Source organism: Pezoporus flaviventris, unplaced genomic scaffold (genome assembly GCF_033815535.1).
Source record: "Pezoporus flaviventris isolate CSIRO_AGI_PZ_B2104156 unplaced genomic scaffold, CSIRO_AGI_Pfla_v1 ptg000199l, whole genome shotgun sequence".
Lineage (NCBI taxonomy): Eukaryota > Metazoa > Chordata > Aves > Psittaciformes > Psittacidae > Pezoporus > Pezoporus flaviventris.
This window is the reverse complement of record NW_026892747.1, coordinates 283674-301601: the sequence shown is the minus strand read 5'-3', so window position 1 is coordinate 301601 and position 17928 is coordinate 283674. Positions and strand designations below refer to the sequence as shown.

Below are 17928 nucleotides of genomic sequence, written 5' to 3'. Positions count from 1 at the left end.
CATGAAGTTACACAGTTCTATCAGGATTTGGTTTGTCCACCTACAGGAATCCCTCTTTGACTTTCAACTTGTGTGAATTTCAAATGCAAGCTAGCTCACAGGCCAATTAGAAGTCTGCTAAATATTTCCATGAGTAGTACCAACTTCTCCCTTCAAATGCACTGTTATTTTAAGAAAATACCTCAATTACATTGTTGTAGTTGAAGCAGGGTAGCAATGGGCAGTGCCTGTTTTCCTGAGAAATTCTCACTGTAGAGTTCTTACAGTAAACAAGAGTAATACTTCATTTGAAAATGAAGAATTTTCCCTTGACTAATTGAAATTTGTAATTGTTCTAATAAATTATGTTGTTATAGAAAGTCATAGTCCTGCAAAGATTTTGCTATCAAATCAATTTCTGCATAGATGTTACAATTTAATTTCTAATTTTTTTTTATTTTTTTAAGCTTTTCCTTAACATTGTATTTTCAGAGTATTACTGGTATTCTTACTATTTAATACATGAACTTGAAAAATGTTAACTCCAGCTGTTTTCTGTTGATTATTGCAGTAAGTAATGGTTAGCTTAAAAAGGGTTTCGGAAGTATATACAAAAGCAGCAAGACTTAACACAGTGAAGGGTTTGTTTGTTGAAACACTGTCATGTGTTGAAGGTTTTGTCCTTAAATATAATCAAGAAGGAAGTGTTTAACTGAAATAAAGATGCTACTGTTTTTCATGAGCTCTCTTTCCTCTAAAGGATTCTATGATTCTATAAAGATGTGTTGCCTTTCTGTTGGTGCTTCAGGGCTTTGCCTGAGTCCAAGGGGCTCTTGACAGGAGTTTGCAGTACAGCATTAAACCTGTATGTTAACATTTCATACATGACCTGGCTACATGGATTAGAAAGCTGTGTTAACCACCTTGCTACTACCAAGCTTTGTAACGCACTGTAACAAGCGTAACAATATAAGAAATTAATGATTTCTTTGGATGCATAAAACCACTTTTTTGTAGCAGCTGGAGCTTTTTAATGTAAGCACTACTTTGAAAAAAAATAAAAATCTTCATGTTGGATGGTTAAGAAAAATTAAAATCAGGAAGAGTCCATTTAGTGCAATGACATGGCTGAGGAGTGTACTGCTCATTGTACAAAACAATGATCACCAAGCCAGGCTACTTGAAAACTGCAACTGAACATGCTTCAAACCAAAATCAAAGCCAAATGGGAAACATGTTCTCATGGCCTAGGTCGTTACTCCTGCCAGTTTTCTGAAAGACTTCAGTTTACATACAAAGGAATACATGGACACAGTCTGGACACAGGAAGGGGTGGGGGGAAATGCCAGTCCTTGAGGGAGCATAGTTTATATATTCCTATGGCAAGATTTAAGTAAATATTTTAAAATCACTGTGAAATTGGTCTTTAAGAAATTACTGAAAACATTGTGTGCTTTATTGGAGAATCTGGATCAGTTGTGATTTTACAATAGAACAGACAATTAGATGAGCACTAGTGTTTTGCACTTCCAAGGATCTGTTGGAAAACATAATTTCAAAACTCTTTAACATAAAAAGAATCCAGAAGCACGTCTTTTTAACTGCATTATCAAAAAATTTAAACTTTTGATGCTAATCCAATAAGTGTTTTAATCCTTGCATAAATAAACCAAATATAACCCCACTCATGCTCTAAGTGGATGTGAAAATTATTTAAATTGCAGTAAAGTGAATTCAGGTTATTGACATTTAAGCTTAACCTTCGTGTGTGTTGTTTTAGATTAACTATAAATCAAGTTACTAAAGTAGACTTCGGTCCATTCTTGCTTGAAGGTTCTATATTGTTGAAAATTACTCTGCTTTGTTACATTTTCTCTTTTTTGTTTCCATAGGTCTGTTGTTTACCAGCAGAGTTCTAAGGAGTCTGCTACACTGCAACCTTTCTTCACCCTGCAACTGGATATCCAGTCAGACAAGATACGCACAGTTCAGGATGCGTTGGAAAGTTTGGTGGCAAGAGAGTCTGTCCAGGGTTATACCACAAAAAGCAAGCAAGAGGTGTGCTCTGTTGACTCCTCTTTATAGTCAAATATTAAAATTTTAAAGGCTTTTTACACAGCTCTTGCTTTACAAATAGTTACTTGAACACTGTTATGTTAACAAAAGAGGTACTGACCTCTTCAAAGTGTCCTGCAGTACTAAAACATATTACACATCCTGGCAGTGTTCAAGGCCAAGTTGGATGGAGTCTTGGGTGACATGATTTAGTGTGAGGTGTCCCTGCCCATGGCAGGGGGGTTGGAACTAGATGATCTTAAGGTCCTTTCCAACCCTAACTATTCTATGATGCTGCGTACACTCAAAGGAAGAGAACTATCAAAACTAAGCCTGTAAGTAGGCATCTTTTTCTAAATTGGAGTAGTAATTGGTTGGAGATTTTACTGGAGTGTGTGTTAACAGGGTGAACTGTGTTAATGCATACTATTATGAGTTAAATACCTTTTAGCTGATCTTAACATACTGACTCCTGGGGATTGCCAAATGTTCTTAGTAAAGGAGCAGCTCTTCAGAGTATCATTTGAAAGCATACTCTAGCTTTAAGAAGAAAACTCCTGTAGCAGAACACTTGTGTTACTGGTTTTTTGGCTCTTCTTGAGGGGTTTTGATTTACACATTTCACAAATCAAAAATGAAAATATTCATTGGTGGTAGGCCTGGTAGTAACTCATGAAAACATCTGATGATCTTTCTCTCTGGATTAATCTGAAATTTTTCCAATAACCAGTAACATCTCCATTCAGTAGTGTTCTTGGCGCTGTGTAGTTGACTGGCTTGCTGTACACAGCCTTAAAAAGAAGAAAAATGTGGAAGTAGAGAGATGGAAACAGATGTAAAACTTTATAAGTCATGGCTGCTCTAAAAAGGAAAAGGCTGATCTTTTGCAGTGATGCTTGGACAGTAAACAGGAATAGGGCCTAGACTAGATGTTACCTGTGGTGCTTGTAGAGTTGTCCTCGCTGCTTTAAGAGAAAGTTGGAGAAGCACCAGTAGAATTTACACTAATTGTTGTAATTGATACAGAGGGGATGTAGTGGAGGGTCTTTTGAGATCTCCAAGCCCTGTCATTTGCTGTCACTTCCCAGAACCAGGACATTTTATTCTGTACTCTCATGCAGCTCTGCAAACTTTTTGTCTTACTTTTCAAATATGATACATAATAGCAATAGAAAAATACTTTACAGGAAGAAAAGCATGCTTTTGGCATTGCAGTTTGACAACGTGATATAAGGAAATAAATTAACCTTTTTCCTCACTGAGGTATTGCTTCCTATAATGTGCATTAGTGAAGAACATCTCTGGTGTGCATGGATTACTTAGAATTTTTGCATACTGTTCATGTTATAGACCAGTCAGTCTCACCTCTGTGCCTGGTAAATCTTGGAGCAGATTCTCCTGGAAGGCACATGAAAAACAACGAGGTGGTTGGCTTCACTAAGGGGAAATGCTGCCTGATAAAGAACTGGCTGGATGGCCACATGCAAAGATGGTTAATGGCTCAGTGTCCAGCTGGAGACCAGTAATGAGTGGTGTCCCTGAGGGACTGATGTTGGCTCCGGTGTTATTCAACATCTTTGTCACTGACATGGACAGTGGGATTGAGCGAGCCCTCAGCAAGTTTGCCGATGACACCAAGCTGTGTGGTTTGGTTGATATGCTGGAGGGAAGGAATGCCATCCAGAGGGACCTTGACACACTGGTAAGGTGGGCTGATGCCAACCTTATGAAGTTTAACCATGACATGTGCAAGTGTCTACACCTGGGTCTGAGCAGCCCCAGACAGCTACAGGTTGGGTGGAGAAGAGATTCAGAGCACCCCTGCGGAGAAGGACTTGGGGGTACTGGTTGATGAGGAAATGAACATGAGCCAGCAGTATGCGCTCACAGCCCAGAAAGCCAACCATATCCTGGGCTGCATCAAAATAAGTGTGACCAGCAGCTCAAAGGAGGTGATCATGGCCCTCTGCTCTTGTGAGACCTCACCTGGAGTATTGTGTATAGTTCTGATGTCCTCAACATGAAAAAGACATGGAACTGTTGGAACAAGTCCAGAGGAGGGCTCTGAAGATGATCAGGGGACTGGAGCACCTCCCGTATGAAGACAGGCTGAGAAAGTTAGGGCTGTTCAGCCTGGAGAAGAGAAGGCTGTGTGGAGACCTCATAGCAGCCTTCCAGTATCTGAAGGGGGCCTATAAGAATGCTGGGGAGGGACTCTTCATTAGGGACTGTAGTGACAGGACAAGGGGTAACAGGTTAAAACTTAACAGGGGAAGTTTAGATTGGATATAAGGAGGAAATTCTTTCCTGTTACGGTGGTGGGGCACTACATTAGTAGCATTACATTCTGCTGAAAGTGTTGAGTTCTTTAAGACAACTCTTTGGTTGAAGTTTCAGTGCACTTTAGTCCTAAACTGCAGTGTTTACCTTAAATTAATATTATAATAACAAATCTGTGTTTTTTTCTGCTAGTATATTTAAAATTAAATATTCCTCATTTAAAAGGGTAATTTTTCCAATTAACAAAAAATTACCGATTTTCTTCATGTTTGTCCTATGTATGTGTTAGGTGGAGATCAGTCGAAGAGTGACACTAGAAGAACTTCCCCCTGTTCTTGTTTTACATCTCAAGCGGTTTGTATATGAGAAAACTGGTGGATGTCAGAAGCTTATCAAGAATGTTGAGTATCTTGTTGATCTGGAAATTAGTAAAGGTAAAGATATTTTAACAGAATTTCTTAGGGGTATCTGTGTTTCAGTTTTCTCCTTTCTTGTGCACAAGATTTTTTCTCCATTGTTGTGTGGAGAGTTGGTAATTTGGATAATTGATATATTAGTATTATTAATATTAATAATAATCTTGTATGCTGGGTTTTGGTTTTTTTTTTTTTGTGTTTGTTTTTTTTTCTCCTCCCTCATAAAAAGAATATATTTGGGTTTCTGGATTCAGTCTTGCTGAACCTGATGTTGCCTGTATAGGAGTTTGGGCATCTATTTTGCAAAGAACAATGTGGCAAAAGATTTAACACCTTTGGCATGTCCTAGACATTGGGTTGGCAAAATAAGAGGTCCCTGCAGATTTAAGGAGTAAGGTTGTAGACTGCTGAGGACAAATATTGGAAGTGATCCTGCTGAATGAGGGCTGTTGCCAAGTAGCACTAGATACTTTTATCTCAGATTTCATTCAGAGAAGTGGCAAATTATTGTAATATACAGTGGCTGATTAAAGGAAACTGGTATTTTATAGAAAATGGAGCCTGAAGGTAGACAAGCTGTAGTTCAGGGGTTAACCGGCCCAGTTCTTTCATTTAACAAATATCTTGAGAGATACTGATTTTAAAGTGTCAGAGTTTGCATATAATCCAGCACCTGAAGCTTGCCAAATTAAATGCACTTTGTTTTGATATGACAAATTGACTGTAAGCCGTCCAGTAGCTCAGATGGGGGGTGGGGGGAAATTAGACAAATGGTTACTCATATCTCAAGTGAGAGATGTACATTGTCAGGCAGTACTTAATATTACTTAATATTTAATTTTTAAAAAATTCTTAATATAAACTTGTTGAACTAGTTCAATTTGCCTTGTCAGTCAAGGCAAATCAATCCTTGTCTTCCCCCCGCCCCCCCCCCTCTTCTTTTTTTCTGGTGGTATTTTTAAACCTTCAATTGATATTAGTGTTCAGGAAACCTCAGAATTCATTCCCTTGGTTACCAGGTATGAGAACCATGAATATTCTTTAGTGGCCACAGAAGGCATTTTAATTAAACTTTCTTCTTTATGGTAGTGTTGGTTTCTCAGAGAATTAATTGATCCTTTTGAAATTACATTTCTAAACTTGCTAACTATTGCCTTTGTGACTTTTTCCTCCAGAGCTACTATCTCCTGGTGTGAAAAGTAAAATTTTTAAAGGCCAAAGAACCTACCGGCTCTTTGCAGGTATATTATCTATATGCTTATAGTCCCTGTATTGCAAATACAAATTTTACATATAGAATTCTAGAAACATTGGAGCTTCCTGGATTTTATAAAATACTTTTAAATTAGATGGAAGTAGCTAGTGGGTGTCAAAATCTTTTATTTAGTGGAGTTTTTTGCATATGTGCATATACACATACATTGTTATATCTGTATTTATATCTCGCTGATCCAGCATTGTGCAAAACCAGAGTTCCATAACAGATTCACCCTGAAAAATATCAGCTGTAATATAACTGTGCCTAAAATACGCCACATATTCTCAGAATAATCTTTCAGATGTCTTTTGAAATGGCTGTTTGAATGCTGGCTTTGCATCCTTTTGAGCCCTCAAGATGAGTGTTGCTGGCAGGGTATGAATAGTGTACTGTAGGTGGAAAAGTTGAACTTGGAGATGATAATTTTTGTGTGAGGACTCAATGTTTTTTAGAGTGTCTATGAGGTGCACAATACCTAAATTAGTAGTTAAGATTGAAAGCTTATGTAAAAATTCATAAAAAGCATTTGAATATTGAACAAAAAAATTTCTGGGCAGTAATGAATTTCCTGAAGTTTAAAACTCTTACTCAGTTTGGACCTGCTTATTTGTGTTAGCATCAGGAGAACATAATAAAGTGGAGAACCAGAGGTCTTCATTTCTATATCACCAAATCTGTGCCAGTTATTAGTGGCCTTGTGTGACTTGGTGGTTTTGATCCAGTTTTGTGACCGCTGAGGTTACAGAGGAAAATAACATACTTGTCTCTTGTGGAAATTCAAGAGTGCTTCTGCCAGTGTAATATTTTTTTATTGGTAGTGGGTTTTTTTAATGGGACAAGTTTAGACAGTGTATTTAAGGTGGCTTGAAGAAAATGTGTCACTGTATTTTTTTTTCTAAGTCCTGTGGAAAATAGTTAATTTTTCAGTCAGTATAGGAGTTCTTATCCACAGAAACTGAGCTTGTTAGATGAATTTTATATTACCAAAATTAACTTTTGAAGAATTAAGTTTCAGCTGTCATCCAGGATTTGCCTAATTATCTACCACTAAATTTTAGAAAATCAATAATTTAAGTTTAAGCTACTGCAACAGAATTATTTCCTGAATCCCCCCCCCTTACCTATAGATGTAGTATACACTTTCCTTTTGCTTAACTCCAGTTATTCTAAAATGTTTATTTTCTTAAAGTGTGAAGAAAATCTGAGTAAGTTTGAAGCGTGACTCTAGTCTTGAACAAGTGTAAACAATTTCATAATTACATACCTCTGCTCTTATGTAAAATAGGGCAATTCCTTCTTTTTTTTATTTGTTCTTGTTAAGTATATGGTTAGGGCTCACATGTTCCTAGGAGTTGCATGCAATTTCCCTTATTCATCCCTAGAATTAGGTACTAAAAGGTCTCTTCCCTTTTGACTACTACATAGTTTTACCTGATTTTTGTTTTTTCTCCTTACAAATAGTTACAACAACATACTGTTGTCTTCTGCAGACAAAGCCAATGTGTAGCTTAGAGTATCTCACTAACAATAGCAGTTCCTGTTGGAAGTTCTGAAGGATGCACTGCACTGTTTTGAATGACCTTTATGAGGCACATCTTTCCCAGAAAATCCCCTAGGAAGTTATAAAAAGCAATTTAATAATTTTGATTCTTAATTTACTTAGACTTATGAGACCTGGTATGCTGGAGAAACATTACTAATACTACATAGCATCAAACGTAAGCAAGCAAGCACTAACACTTAAAGGATTCAATTATAGAGTATCAGGTTGGAAGGGACCTCAAGGATCATCTCGTCCAACTTTCCTTGGCAAAACATGACCTAGACTAGATGTCCCAGCATCCTTTCCAGCTGAATCTTAAGTGTCCAATGTTGGGGAGTCCACCACTTCTCATATTCCAGTGGCTGGTTGCTCTCGTGAAAAATTTTCCCCTTGTGCCCATTCAGGATCTCCCCAGGAGTAACTTGTGCCCATTACTCCTTGTCTTTTCCATCTGACTATTTGTAAAAAGGGAGCCTTCATCTACTTTGTAGCCACCCTTTAAATACTGGAACATGGTGATAAGGTCTCCCCTGAGCCTTCTTTTCTCTAGGCTGAACAAGCCCAGATTCTTGCATAAGCCAGATCATATCATCTGGCTAAACCATGAGTATGCTATGGATAAAGCAATATGTGACATTTTCTTTATGTACTTTTTCAGTGGCTATTTATCAGCGTATAGTGCATATGTACATCATGAATTTCTCTTTGCAGTTGTCTATCATCACGGAAACAGTGCAACTGGTGGCCATTACACGACGGACGTCTTCCAAATTGGTCTAAACGGCTGGTTACGCATTGATGACCAGGCAGTCAAAGTGATCAGTCAGAACCAGGTAGTGAAGCCGTCTGCAGAACGCACAGCCTACCTCCTGTACTACCGCCGAGTTGACCTGCTGTGAAACCTTGCCCTTCTACGCTGTGTGTGCAAGATACCTGCTTTGTAGAACACCAACTATCACTAACTTTTTTCTCCTGTAAATGCTCTTTTGAGTGAATGGGTTTTTTTGGGGTTTGTTTTTTTTCGTTGTTTTGTTGGTTTTTTTCCTTGCAACTATGGGATAGAGATGAAGGAAACTGCCATGGGTTTGTGCACAATATAGTTTATGTTGACTTTTGGCTTTGCAGAATGAAGTCACTTGGTTGAAAGACTTGGTCTCACGAATCAGAAAAATATGAAAAAAAAAATAATTAATCTGAGTTAATGATGAATCATAAGATAATAAAAGGGGATTTGCATTTGATTCCCACTTCCTAATTGCATAGTAGAAAACCCTGCACCAGCAACAGAACTTGTAGATTTCTGTGAAAATGTTTTCTCTTTACTTAAGTAAAAAAAACCAAAACAAACATAACAAAACAACAAACTGAAAAGCGCTCTTTACTTCCTCGATAGTTTTTGATACGTGGTAAAATATGAGCCGATGTATATGAGATGGAAATCGTCTTACATGCTTCAAAACATGTACAAACATACAAAATGCAAAGTTGCTGGTTCCTAATAGGAAGACATAATTTAATAATTGTGTGATGAGAATCTGCTTCAATACACATTGCAGCTCAAATATTTGGAGTTGTTAGTCTATATAAATGGGTGATTGTAACTTTATTGCTATTAAGAAATTTTCAACTGCATTTATGCTTCTGTGTACATGAAATTAAAACAAAATGGGCAAAATAATTAAGATTTATATTTGTCTGCTTTGTTTAATTTTGCTGTCTGCTCTTCTATAATATTGAGTTCCTAATTGTACACAGTTTAGTGATATCTAGAAGTATAAAGTTGTTGCCCATCAATAAAAGTCACAAAGTTGGTTTAAGGGGGGAGGTGTTTTTCCTCAACGGTAAATTCTACCCCTGGAAGCTCAAAAATTGCTCCGTAGCACTTGTACAGGCTGTAGATAGTGTTCCCCAAATTAGCATGGATTACTTTTTCAACTTCTTGAGACTTTGGAAATGTTCCCATTTGGCATTGAGATGGAATTGAACTTTGAGGGGAGAGGGAAAGGGAGAGGCTGTTAGTCATTCCACAACAACTCCAGGTCCAAGGTGGGCCCACACCCAGGTTGTGATGGTCCCAGGGCTGAACACCCATTGGCCCGAAAAGGAATTGAATCCCCATGAAAGCCCTGCATAGGTGCTCTCAAGGCGGATGTTGTTTGGTTTGACTGAAGTATTCCCTTCTTTTGCCCATTGACATTTTCATTGAAAAATTTGGTAAAAGTATTTCCTTTACCAGCTCCTGTTGCCTTCCCTGCTGCTGAAGATGATGATAAAAGTCTAGACATTGTTTAAGTCTTAATTTGATGCTAGTGGTGTTCTGTGCTTATTGGAGAGGTATTACGATTGTTGCCAGTGAAAACAGGGCTGATTTGAACATGGCTTGTTAATTAAAGGTTAAGCTGCATATACTCTGATCAAATATAGTTCACTTTGTCTGTCCAGGAGATGAGTGCTGATCTTCAGTGAAAAGTAGTGTTGGTTTTTTTCAGGAGAATGAAACAGCCCTGCACGCGCCTTGGATTTCCAGCATGTGCCCTTTGGCACAGACTTCCCTCTCAGGTGTTCTGCCCTCATCATACAGCGCTGAAGGTTGTTCATGGCTTCTTCCTGGGGGGGATGGAGTTGGAAATAGGGGGATGTTAAATCACAGCTGTGGTTTGCATGATGTGTTGTGTGGGGCTGTTGTGGTGGATGTACAGCTCCTGTGGTGGATGTACAGCTTCTGTAGTGGAAACAAAACTGCCACTTGCCCTGGTGCTGGGTGAGCAGTGAGACCTGCTGAAGAAAGCTCTCCTGATTTGCCCTCTGACTTTTCTACCCTACCATGGGGTGGTGGAGAGCTGGGGACTTGCCTGCCTCTGAGTCGCCCCTGGAGATGCTCTTCTGCATGGGGACAGGCTGTCTGGGATGGTCCTCTTCTCCCTATTCAAAGCTGCGTGGTCTTCAGAAAGATGTTTTTCTGTTTCTTTCTTGAATAATTGGACAGTGTTAACTTTAAATCACTACCACGATCCTGATGCTGAGAAAATTGTATGGTGTTTTGTCAGTTGTTTTGATACCCAAATGTATAGGTATTTTTTGTTGTATTTATTAAGCAAATTTTATTAGTATTTTCTGAACTGAAAATTGTGACTCTCACTGTTCTTGATTTTGGTGACATTCCACCAACCCAAAAACAATTTTCTGTCCAAAGTTTGGTTTGATTTTGGGTGGTCTCAAGGAAAACCTCAGCTCCTGACTGCTCATAGGGCACTGACATCTGAGAGGAGTGGGGGATTATTCCAAACAGAAAAAAAAACAGATTTTGAAATTGTTCTGTTGTTATTCATGCCCTGTGTCTGCACCCTGGTTGAAGTAGTTCCCTGTACTACAGAAATCCCTTTATTTTCCTTCCCCCCCCCCTCCCCCCTTGAAGCTGCATTGAGTATTGATCTGTACCTCCAGTGGACTGTGGAAAGGTCCCTTTCTGATAGCATAGGCTGTGGTGGTTTAAGCCCAGCTGGTAACTCAAAACCATGCAGCTGCTCGCTCACTCCCCCACTTTTCCTCCCCCCACTCCTGGAGGGATGGGGAGGAGAATCGAAAGAACGTAAATCCTATGGATTGAGATAAGAACAATTCAGTAACTTAAGGTATAATGCACAACTACTACTACTACCACCAATAATACTGATAAGGGAAATAACAAGGGGAGAGAATATAAAACTAAAAGGGGAAAAGGAAAAGTAAACAATAAACATAAGTGATTCACAATACAATTGCTCACCACCTGCTGACCGATACCCAGCCCAACCTGAGCAGTGATCTAGCCCTTTCAGATAACTGCCCCTAGTTTATATACTGGGCATGATGTGCTGTGGTATGGAATACCCTTTTGCTTAGTTTGGGTCAGGTGTACTGTCTCTGCTTCCTCCCGGCTTCCCGTGCCCCTCCTCCCTGGCAGAGCATGAGACTGAAAAGTCCTTGATCAGAGTGAAAATTACTTACCAGCAACTAAGTGTGTTCTCAGCATTGTTCTCAGAATAAAGCTGAAAACACAGCACTGCACCAGCTACTAAGAAGGAGAAAAATAACTGCTACAGCTGAACCCAGGACACAGAGCAGCCCAGATAAAATTGCAGGTAATCAGCACTCAATATATTACTTGATATCAGGTCCTTGCAGTTAACTTTGGTTTTGACTGGACAAGATGTTTGGCTGCTGAGTTTTGACTGATGTTACTCAGAAATTCCGGCTTCACCTTTGCAGGTCAGATGTCAGGTATATTTAGTAGAAACAAATTGGACCTTGTGTTGTTGGTCTACTTCTACAGGTGAGGGGGTTTCTAGCAAAAAGCTTTTTCTATTTACAGATGTCTTAACCAGTTGTAAATGGATTTGCAATACAGGCACTTTTAAAATAAAAGTGTAATAAAATACTTTTTATTTTGAGGATGGTTACTGCCCTGTGAGGCTTTCCCAGGATGTGGGAATGTGCAGTGAAATTTGGCTTTCTGCTATCAGAAGTCTTCTCTTCCACCGTCAGTTGGAAAGGGAATGTTTTCATCTCAGTCTTGCTGTGAATAAAATAAGTCTTGGTTGTAGGTAGCATATCAGCCTCAGAAACAACAGTGTTCCACCCTTAGCAGGTGCCTCTGTGAGGAGCAGTTTCGAGTGGAGTCCAACACAACAGAAATAGCTTTAAAAAGGTAAAGCGAAGAAGAGAGGAAGAAATGAAAAGTAGGATGCAAAAGAATCGGTGTACAACTAATGAGATTTTAGTATTGTTTAATTTAGCTGTGCTTGTATTTCTGCTTGAGTTTGCTTAGAGTTGCTACAGATGTGATGGATTAACATTACAGTTTTTAAATTACAATTTAATCACCTAATGCGGTTTTACCTAATGTAGGCTGAGTCCTAAGAGCATCCTATTTGCTATTTTTTTTTATCTCAGGAGTTTTTTGGTGTTGAACGGTGCCGTGTTCCTTTGTAGCTGTGGGAGCTCCTGGAGCTTTTCCCATGTCCTGTGCATAATTCCCTGGGGTAAAAATAGGAAATGAATTTATATTACAACATGGTTCTGGTATACAACCGAGACCTTTCCTCTTTGTAGAAGACCTGTGTAGACACCTGGTAAAGTTGTCACGACCAGGGAAGGTGACGAGAAGTGTTCCTGCTGCAAAGATGCAGTTCACCCTGAGCCTGTATATTCAGTCCTGCATTTTATTTAACAGTGTCCTGGGTTCAGCAGTAGCGGTCAATTTTCTCCTTAGTAGCTAGTGCAGTGCTGTGTTTTTTGACTTTTGGCCTGGGAACAGTGCTGATAACACTGATGTTTTTAGTTACTGCTTGAATGTTTACTCTGACCAAGGACTTTCTGAGCCTCATGCTCGGCCAGGGAGGAGGGGAAGCCGGGAGGAAGCAGAGACAGGACACCTGACCCAAACTAGGCAAAGAGGTATTCCATACCACAGCATGTCATGCCCAGGATATAACTGAGAGTTACCCGGAAGGGCTGGTGTACTGCTGGGTCGGGCTAGGCATTGATCGGCAGGTGGTATTGTATTCTCTTCCCTTGTTATTTCCTTTATCATTATTATTGGTGGTAGCAGTAGTCATTTGTGTTATACCTTAGTTACTGGGCTGTTCTTATCTCAACCCTTGGGAGTTACATTCTTTCGATTCTCCTCCCCATCCCTCCGGGAGCAGGGGGAGGAAAGGGGAGGGAGTGAGTGAGCGAGAGTGCGTGGCTGATTGAGTTTAAACCATGACAAGCAGAAACAGGTTACGAGTGTTATTAATTCTAAAGAAATAATGAGTAATTGCTGGTTTAGAAAGCAGGTGTTGAAATCCTCCCTTAGTATGAAATGGAAATTAATTTATTGATTTTTCACTAAGGATATTAACAGCATATTGCTCAAAGGCCAGAAAAGAAAAAAGTATCTGGCAAGAGTATGATGTGGACACATAACCACAATTTTTATTTTCTGTATTCGACTCCTCCCCTTGTTGCAAAAGAAGGATTTTACAGCCTTTTGGATATTTGCTTTGTCTGGGGGTAATTATGTAAAAGAAAAAAAACCCAACGCCCAACTCCCTTCCAGTACTCCACAAATCTGGTGGTTATTTACTGATGCTTAAACCAGGTTTGAAGAAATGGCTTTTAAAATACCCACATTAAGACCTAAAGTTTTCATCTAGAAACTTGGGATGTGTGAGGCCAAAAGAAAACTTGTTCCATAAGCCAGATCTGGGTGGGAATGGATTTGATGGGGTGGGGAGAAGGATTATTAAAAGCACAAGGTATTTGGGGGTGGAGAGAGGTCATGTGAATTTTAATTAAGAAATTGTACTGTTTTCCACAATTATGCCCTGGTGTTGATGTCATGGGACGGTCCCAGATGTGTCACATCAGAGGGCAGTGGTAGCATTCCTAAGTTTTGTGGTGTTGCAGCTCTGAAGTTGCTCCCAGAATTGCTGCCCAGGTTTTGGGGACCTCCTGGGATGTCAGCAAGGGGTTTATCTTCATAAAAGTACCCTAAATCTCACTGGGTTTGAACAGGAATGAATAGAGTGTCTGACAAGCAGTGGTGTTCCCAAGGTGTTGGGGATTCACACAGCCGTGGGTTAATTCTGGGCTATTTCTAATGGCCCAAAGGATTTTGGAAAGAATTTGTACTGGCAAATAATAAGATGTAATGTCTGTAGAGCTTGTGACTGCAATTCACCTTCTCTGTTTCCAGGTGAAATCTCCAAAGATATGGGTGTGTGGGGTTAATATTTCTGAACTGTTTCAGTCTGCAGATCTGGATCAGTTAGTTTGATTATTAAAAAAGTATGTTTCAAAATAGCTTATTGCAGATGTAACCAGGAACTATAGTGAGTTGTGTCCTGGGTTCAGCAATAGCAGTCATTTTTTCTCAGTCTTAGTAACTGGTGCAGTGCTGTGCTTTTGACTTTTAGAACAGGAACAACGCTGATAACACCAATGTTTTTAGTTGTTCCTCAGTAATGTTTACTCTGACCAAGGACTTTCTGAGCCTCATGCCCTGCCAGGGAGGAGGGGAAGCCGGGAGGAAGCAGAGACAGGACACCTGACCCAAACTAGACAAAGGGGTATTCCATACCGCAGCACGTCATGCCCACTATATAAACTGGGGACAGTTACCCAGAAGGCCCAGATCACTTCTCAGGTAGGGCTGGGTATTAGTCGGTGGGTGGTGAGCAGTTGTATTCTCTTCCCTTGTTATTGCCCTTATCGTTATTATTATTGGTGGTAGCATTAGTGGTTTTGTGTTATACCTTAATTACTGGAGTGTTCGTATCTCAACCCATGGGAGTTACATTCTTTTGATTCTCCTCTGCATCCCTCTGGGAGCATGGGAAGGAAGGGGGGGGGGGGAGTGAGTGAGCAGATCCATGGTTCTGGGTTGCTGACTGGGTTTAAACCACGACCTGCCGGAGCAGGAACACCTAGATAATGTTACACAGGAATGTGTCCAGGCGAGTTTTGAATGTCTCCAGGGAAGGAGACAACCCTTGAGACCTTCCTGCTGATTGTGATGGGGATCAGCATTTTGGCACGCATACAGAGTGTGTTTTACACACGACCATTTCGTCTGATCTCGAAAGTTGAGAAGAGTTGGGTTTTTGCCTTGTCTAGGGATAGATGACGATATAGGAGGACCAAGAGATTTTCCCCAAGGTTGGACAGTCATGAGTGGCAGGGTGCGTGGGATAGTATGGGCAAGTATCTAGTCCACTGGGCCCCTCCAGTGCTTTTTAACTTCACTGAACAAGTGCAAAATCCAGAAAAATTAGTAAAACACTTAAATGAGGCGTGTTGTCATCCTGGTCATACCAGAGAGGGACAAATCATGGCAACATGCTGGGGCTTGGCTATCCAGCACCTTCAAAGGGAAAAAAATGTCTCTGGATCTGAGGGCAAAGCAACAGACAATGCTGCTACTCCAACTTCGAATACAGCAGCTACATCAACCCCAGTGACAAGTACAGCACCTACTCGGACTTCGACTGCAACAGACAGTGCAGCTGCCGGTGATACTCACACCCCAGACACAGTGGCTGCACCAACCGCAACAACACATACTGCAGCCACTCCAACCACAGTGATAATCACTGCAGATAAACCAGAGAACCAATTTGCGCCAATATCAGTTGCCCTTGTACGCAAGGGGAAAAGCAAAAAAGAGGCACAAAAAGCATAGCAAACAAAGATGAATAACCAATGCACTTACTACAGGGGACAGCATCTGATCAGGAGTTATTGTTACGTGAATCAGAGGAAGAAGAAGAACATGTGACTTCTTGACCCCAGACCTCAGCCAAGCTGCAGAATATGCAAAAAGGTTTTACCCGTCAACCAGGGGAGCACATCATCGCCTGTTTGCTCCGATGCTGGGACAATGGGGCTGATGGTCACAAACTAGAAGGTAGGGAATCTAGCCAGCTGGGGTCACTTGCTAGGGAAGGGGGCATTGACAAAGCAATTGCAAAAGAGAAGCTGTCCCTCAGCCTTTGGAGGTGGCTCTTGGCAGCTGTGTAGGAAAGGTATCCCGACAAGGATGATGTTACGAGTCGTTTGGCCAAGTGGACTACTCTAGAGAAAGGCATCCAGTCTCTGGGGGAATCAGCCATTGTAGAGATCATCTATGGCAAGCAGGATGCTAGAAATGCACCCATAGATTCAGATGAAGTCATATGTACACAACCCATATGGCGGAAATTTACATGGAATGCACCGTCATCATATGCCTACTCATTGGCAGCAATAACCTGGAATGACATAGCACCACCAACAGTAGATGAAATGATTCATCAACTCTGAGAGTTCTAAGACAATCTCGCTCCTTCCATCATTTCAGCTGTGGAAAAACTGTCTCAGTTCAAACAATTGAGAGACGACCTATCCGATCTATCCAGCTCCCCGCATGTACCAAACCACCTCTCAGCTATTAACAAAAGGCGTCCTACTGCTCGAGAGAGAAGATATAGGAGGTATACACCACGAGCCACCCTATGATTTTACCTGTGTGATCATGGGGAAGACATGACGAAGTGGAATGGAAAACCTACCTCAGCTCTGGAGGAACGAGTGCCTGAATTGAAGATGAGAACAAAGGTCAAGGATGATCATCCCATGAAAGCTGCGGCTTCAGTCTCTGGTGAGTAGGTTCCCAGATGGAGTGAAAGAGCTGATTTTACTCCAGCTCCTGTGATAAAGATTAATCCCTGTCAACAAGACATAAGTGACTAATGTTGTGATCACTATTAGAGGGGCCCTGCCTCCAGCTAGGTGGAGCTAGGGGACAATCGGATTTACTGGACTGTGTGGATCAGATGGCCTGGCACATCAGTCCCACAAAAGTATAAGGCTCTAGTGGATACCGGTGCAAAGGGTACCCTGATGCCATCAAGCTGTCAAGGGGTGGAACCCGTTTATATTTCTGGAGTGACCAGAGGATCCCAAGAGCTGACTGTACTGGAGGCTGAAATCAGCCTGACTGGGAGGAAGTGGCAAAAGCACCAAAAGCACTGGTCCAGAGGCTCCATGCATCCTCGGCATAGACTACCTCAGGATAGGGTGCTTCAAAGACCCAAAAGGGTACCAATGGGCTTTTGTTATTGCTGCTTTGGAGACAGGGGAAATTGAGCAGCTGTCCATCTTGCCTTGTCTCTCAGAGGATCCTTCTGTCGTGGGGTTGCTGAAGGTTGAAGAACAGCAAGTGCTTATGGTGACCACAACAGTGAACCGGTGGCAATGTCACACCAACCGAGACTCGCTGATTCCCATCCGTAAGCTGATCCCTAGACTGGAGAGCCAAGGAGTGGTCAGTAGGGCCCGCTCACCTTTTAATAGCCCATATAGCCAGTGCGAAAGTCTATTGGGGTGGTTTTAGTTGTTGGTAAGTATTGTTTACTGTGACCAAGGACTTTCTGAGTCTCATGCTCTGTAGGGTTGAGGGGAAGCCAGGAGGAAGCAGAGACAGGACACCTGACCCAAACTACGCAAAGGGGTATTCCATACCACAGCACATCATTCCCAGTATATAAACTTGGGGCAGTTATCCGAAAGGGCTAGATCGCTGCTCGGGTCAGGCTGGGTATCGCTCGGCAGGCAGTGAGCGGTTGTATTCTCTTCCCTTGTTATTTCCCATATCATTATTATTATTGGTGGTAGTAGTAGTGGTTTTGTGTTATACCTTAGTTACTGGACTGTTCTTATCTCCGGGAGTGGGGGGAGGAAGGGGGGGAGTTTTTAGTTCACATTTCCCTTGTACTTGGCGGGGTTAGCAGTGCTTCCAAAATTGTCTGAATTTGCTTCTGTATTTGTTTTCTGATTTCCTTGTCTTACTTCAGTTTTTACCTGGGCACTGAGGAAACAGCACTGGCTTTGGG

The 17928-nt window shown here is 41.0% G+C and overlaps 1 protein-coding gene and 1 long non-coding RNA gene across 2 annotated transcripts in view; one reads left to right on the top strand and one right to left on the bottom strand.

Annotated features, from left to right (window-relative positions):
- Positions 1-9348, top strand: part of LOC133262217 (ubiquitin carboxyl-terminal hydrolase 10-like) — a 48668-nt gene extending 39320 nt beyond the window's left edge. Inside the window, exons 11-14 of the mRNA XM_061441174.1 lie at positions 1872-2037; positions 4604-4748; positions 5906-5971; positions 8243-9348. Coding sequence (XP_061297158.1) covers positions 1872-2037; positions 4604-4748; positions 5906-5971; positions 8243-8430 — 565 coding nt within the window. The 3' untranslated portion in view covers positions 8431-9348. The remainder of the gene's footprint in view (positions 1-1871; positions 2038-4603; positions 4749-5905; positions 5972-8242) is intronic.
- LOC133262220 (uncharacterized) overlaps positions 1-17928 on the bottom strand; it is a 296646-nt gene that overhangs the window by 42604 nt on the left and 236114 nt on the right. The gene's annotated exons all lie outside the window — the stretch shown is intronic.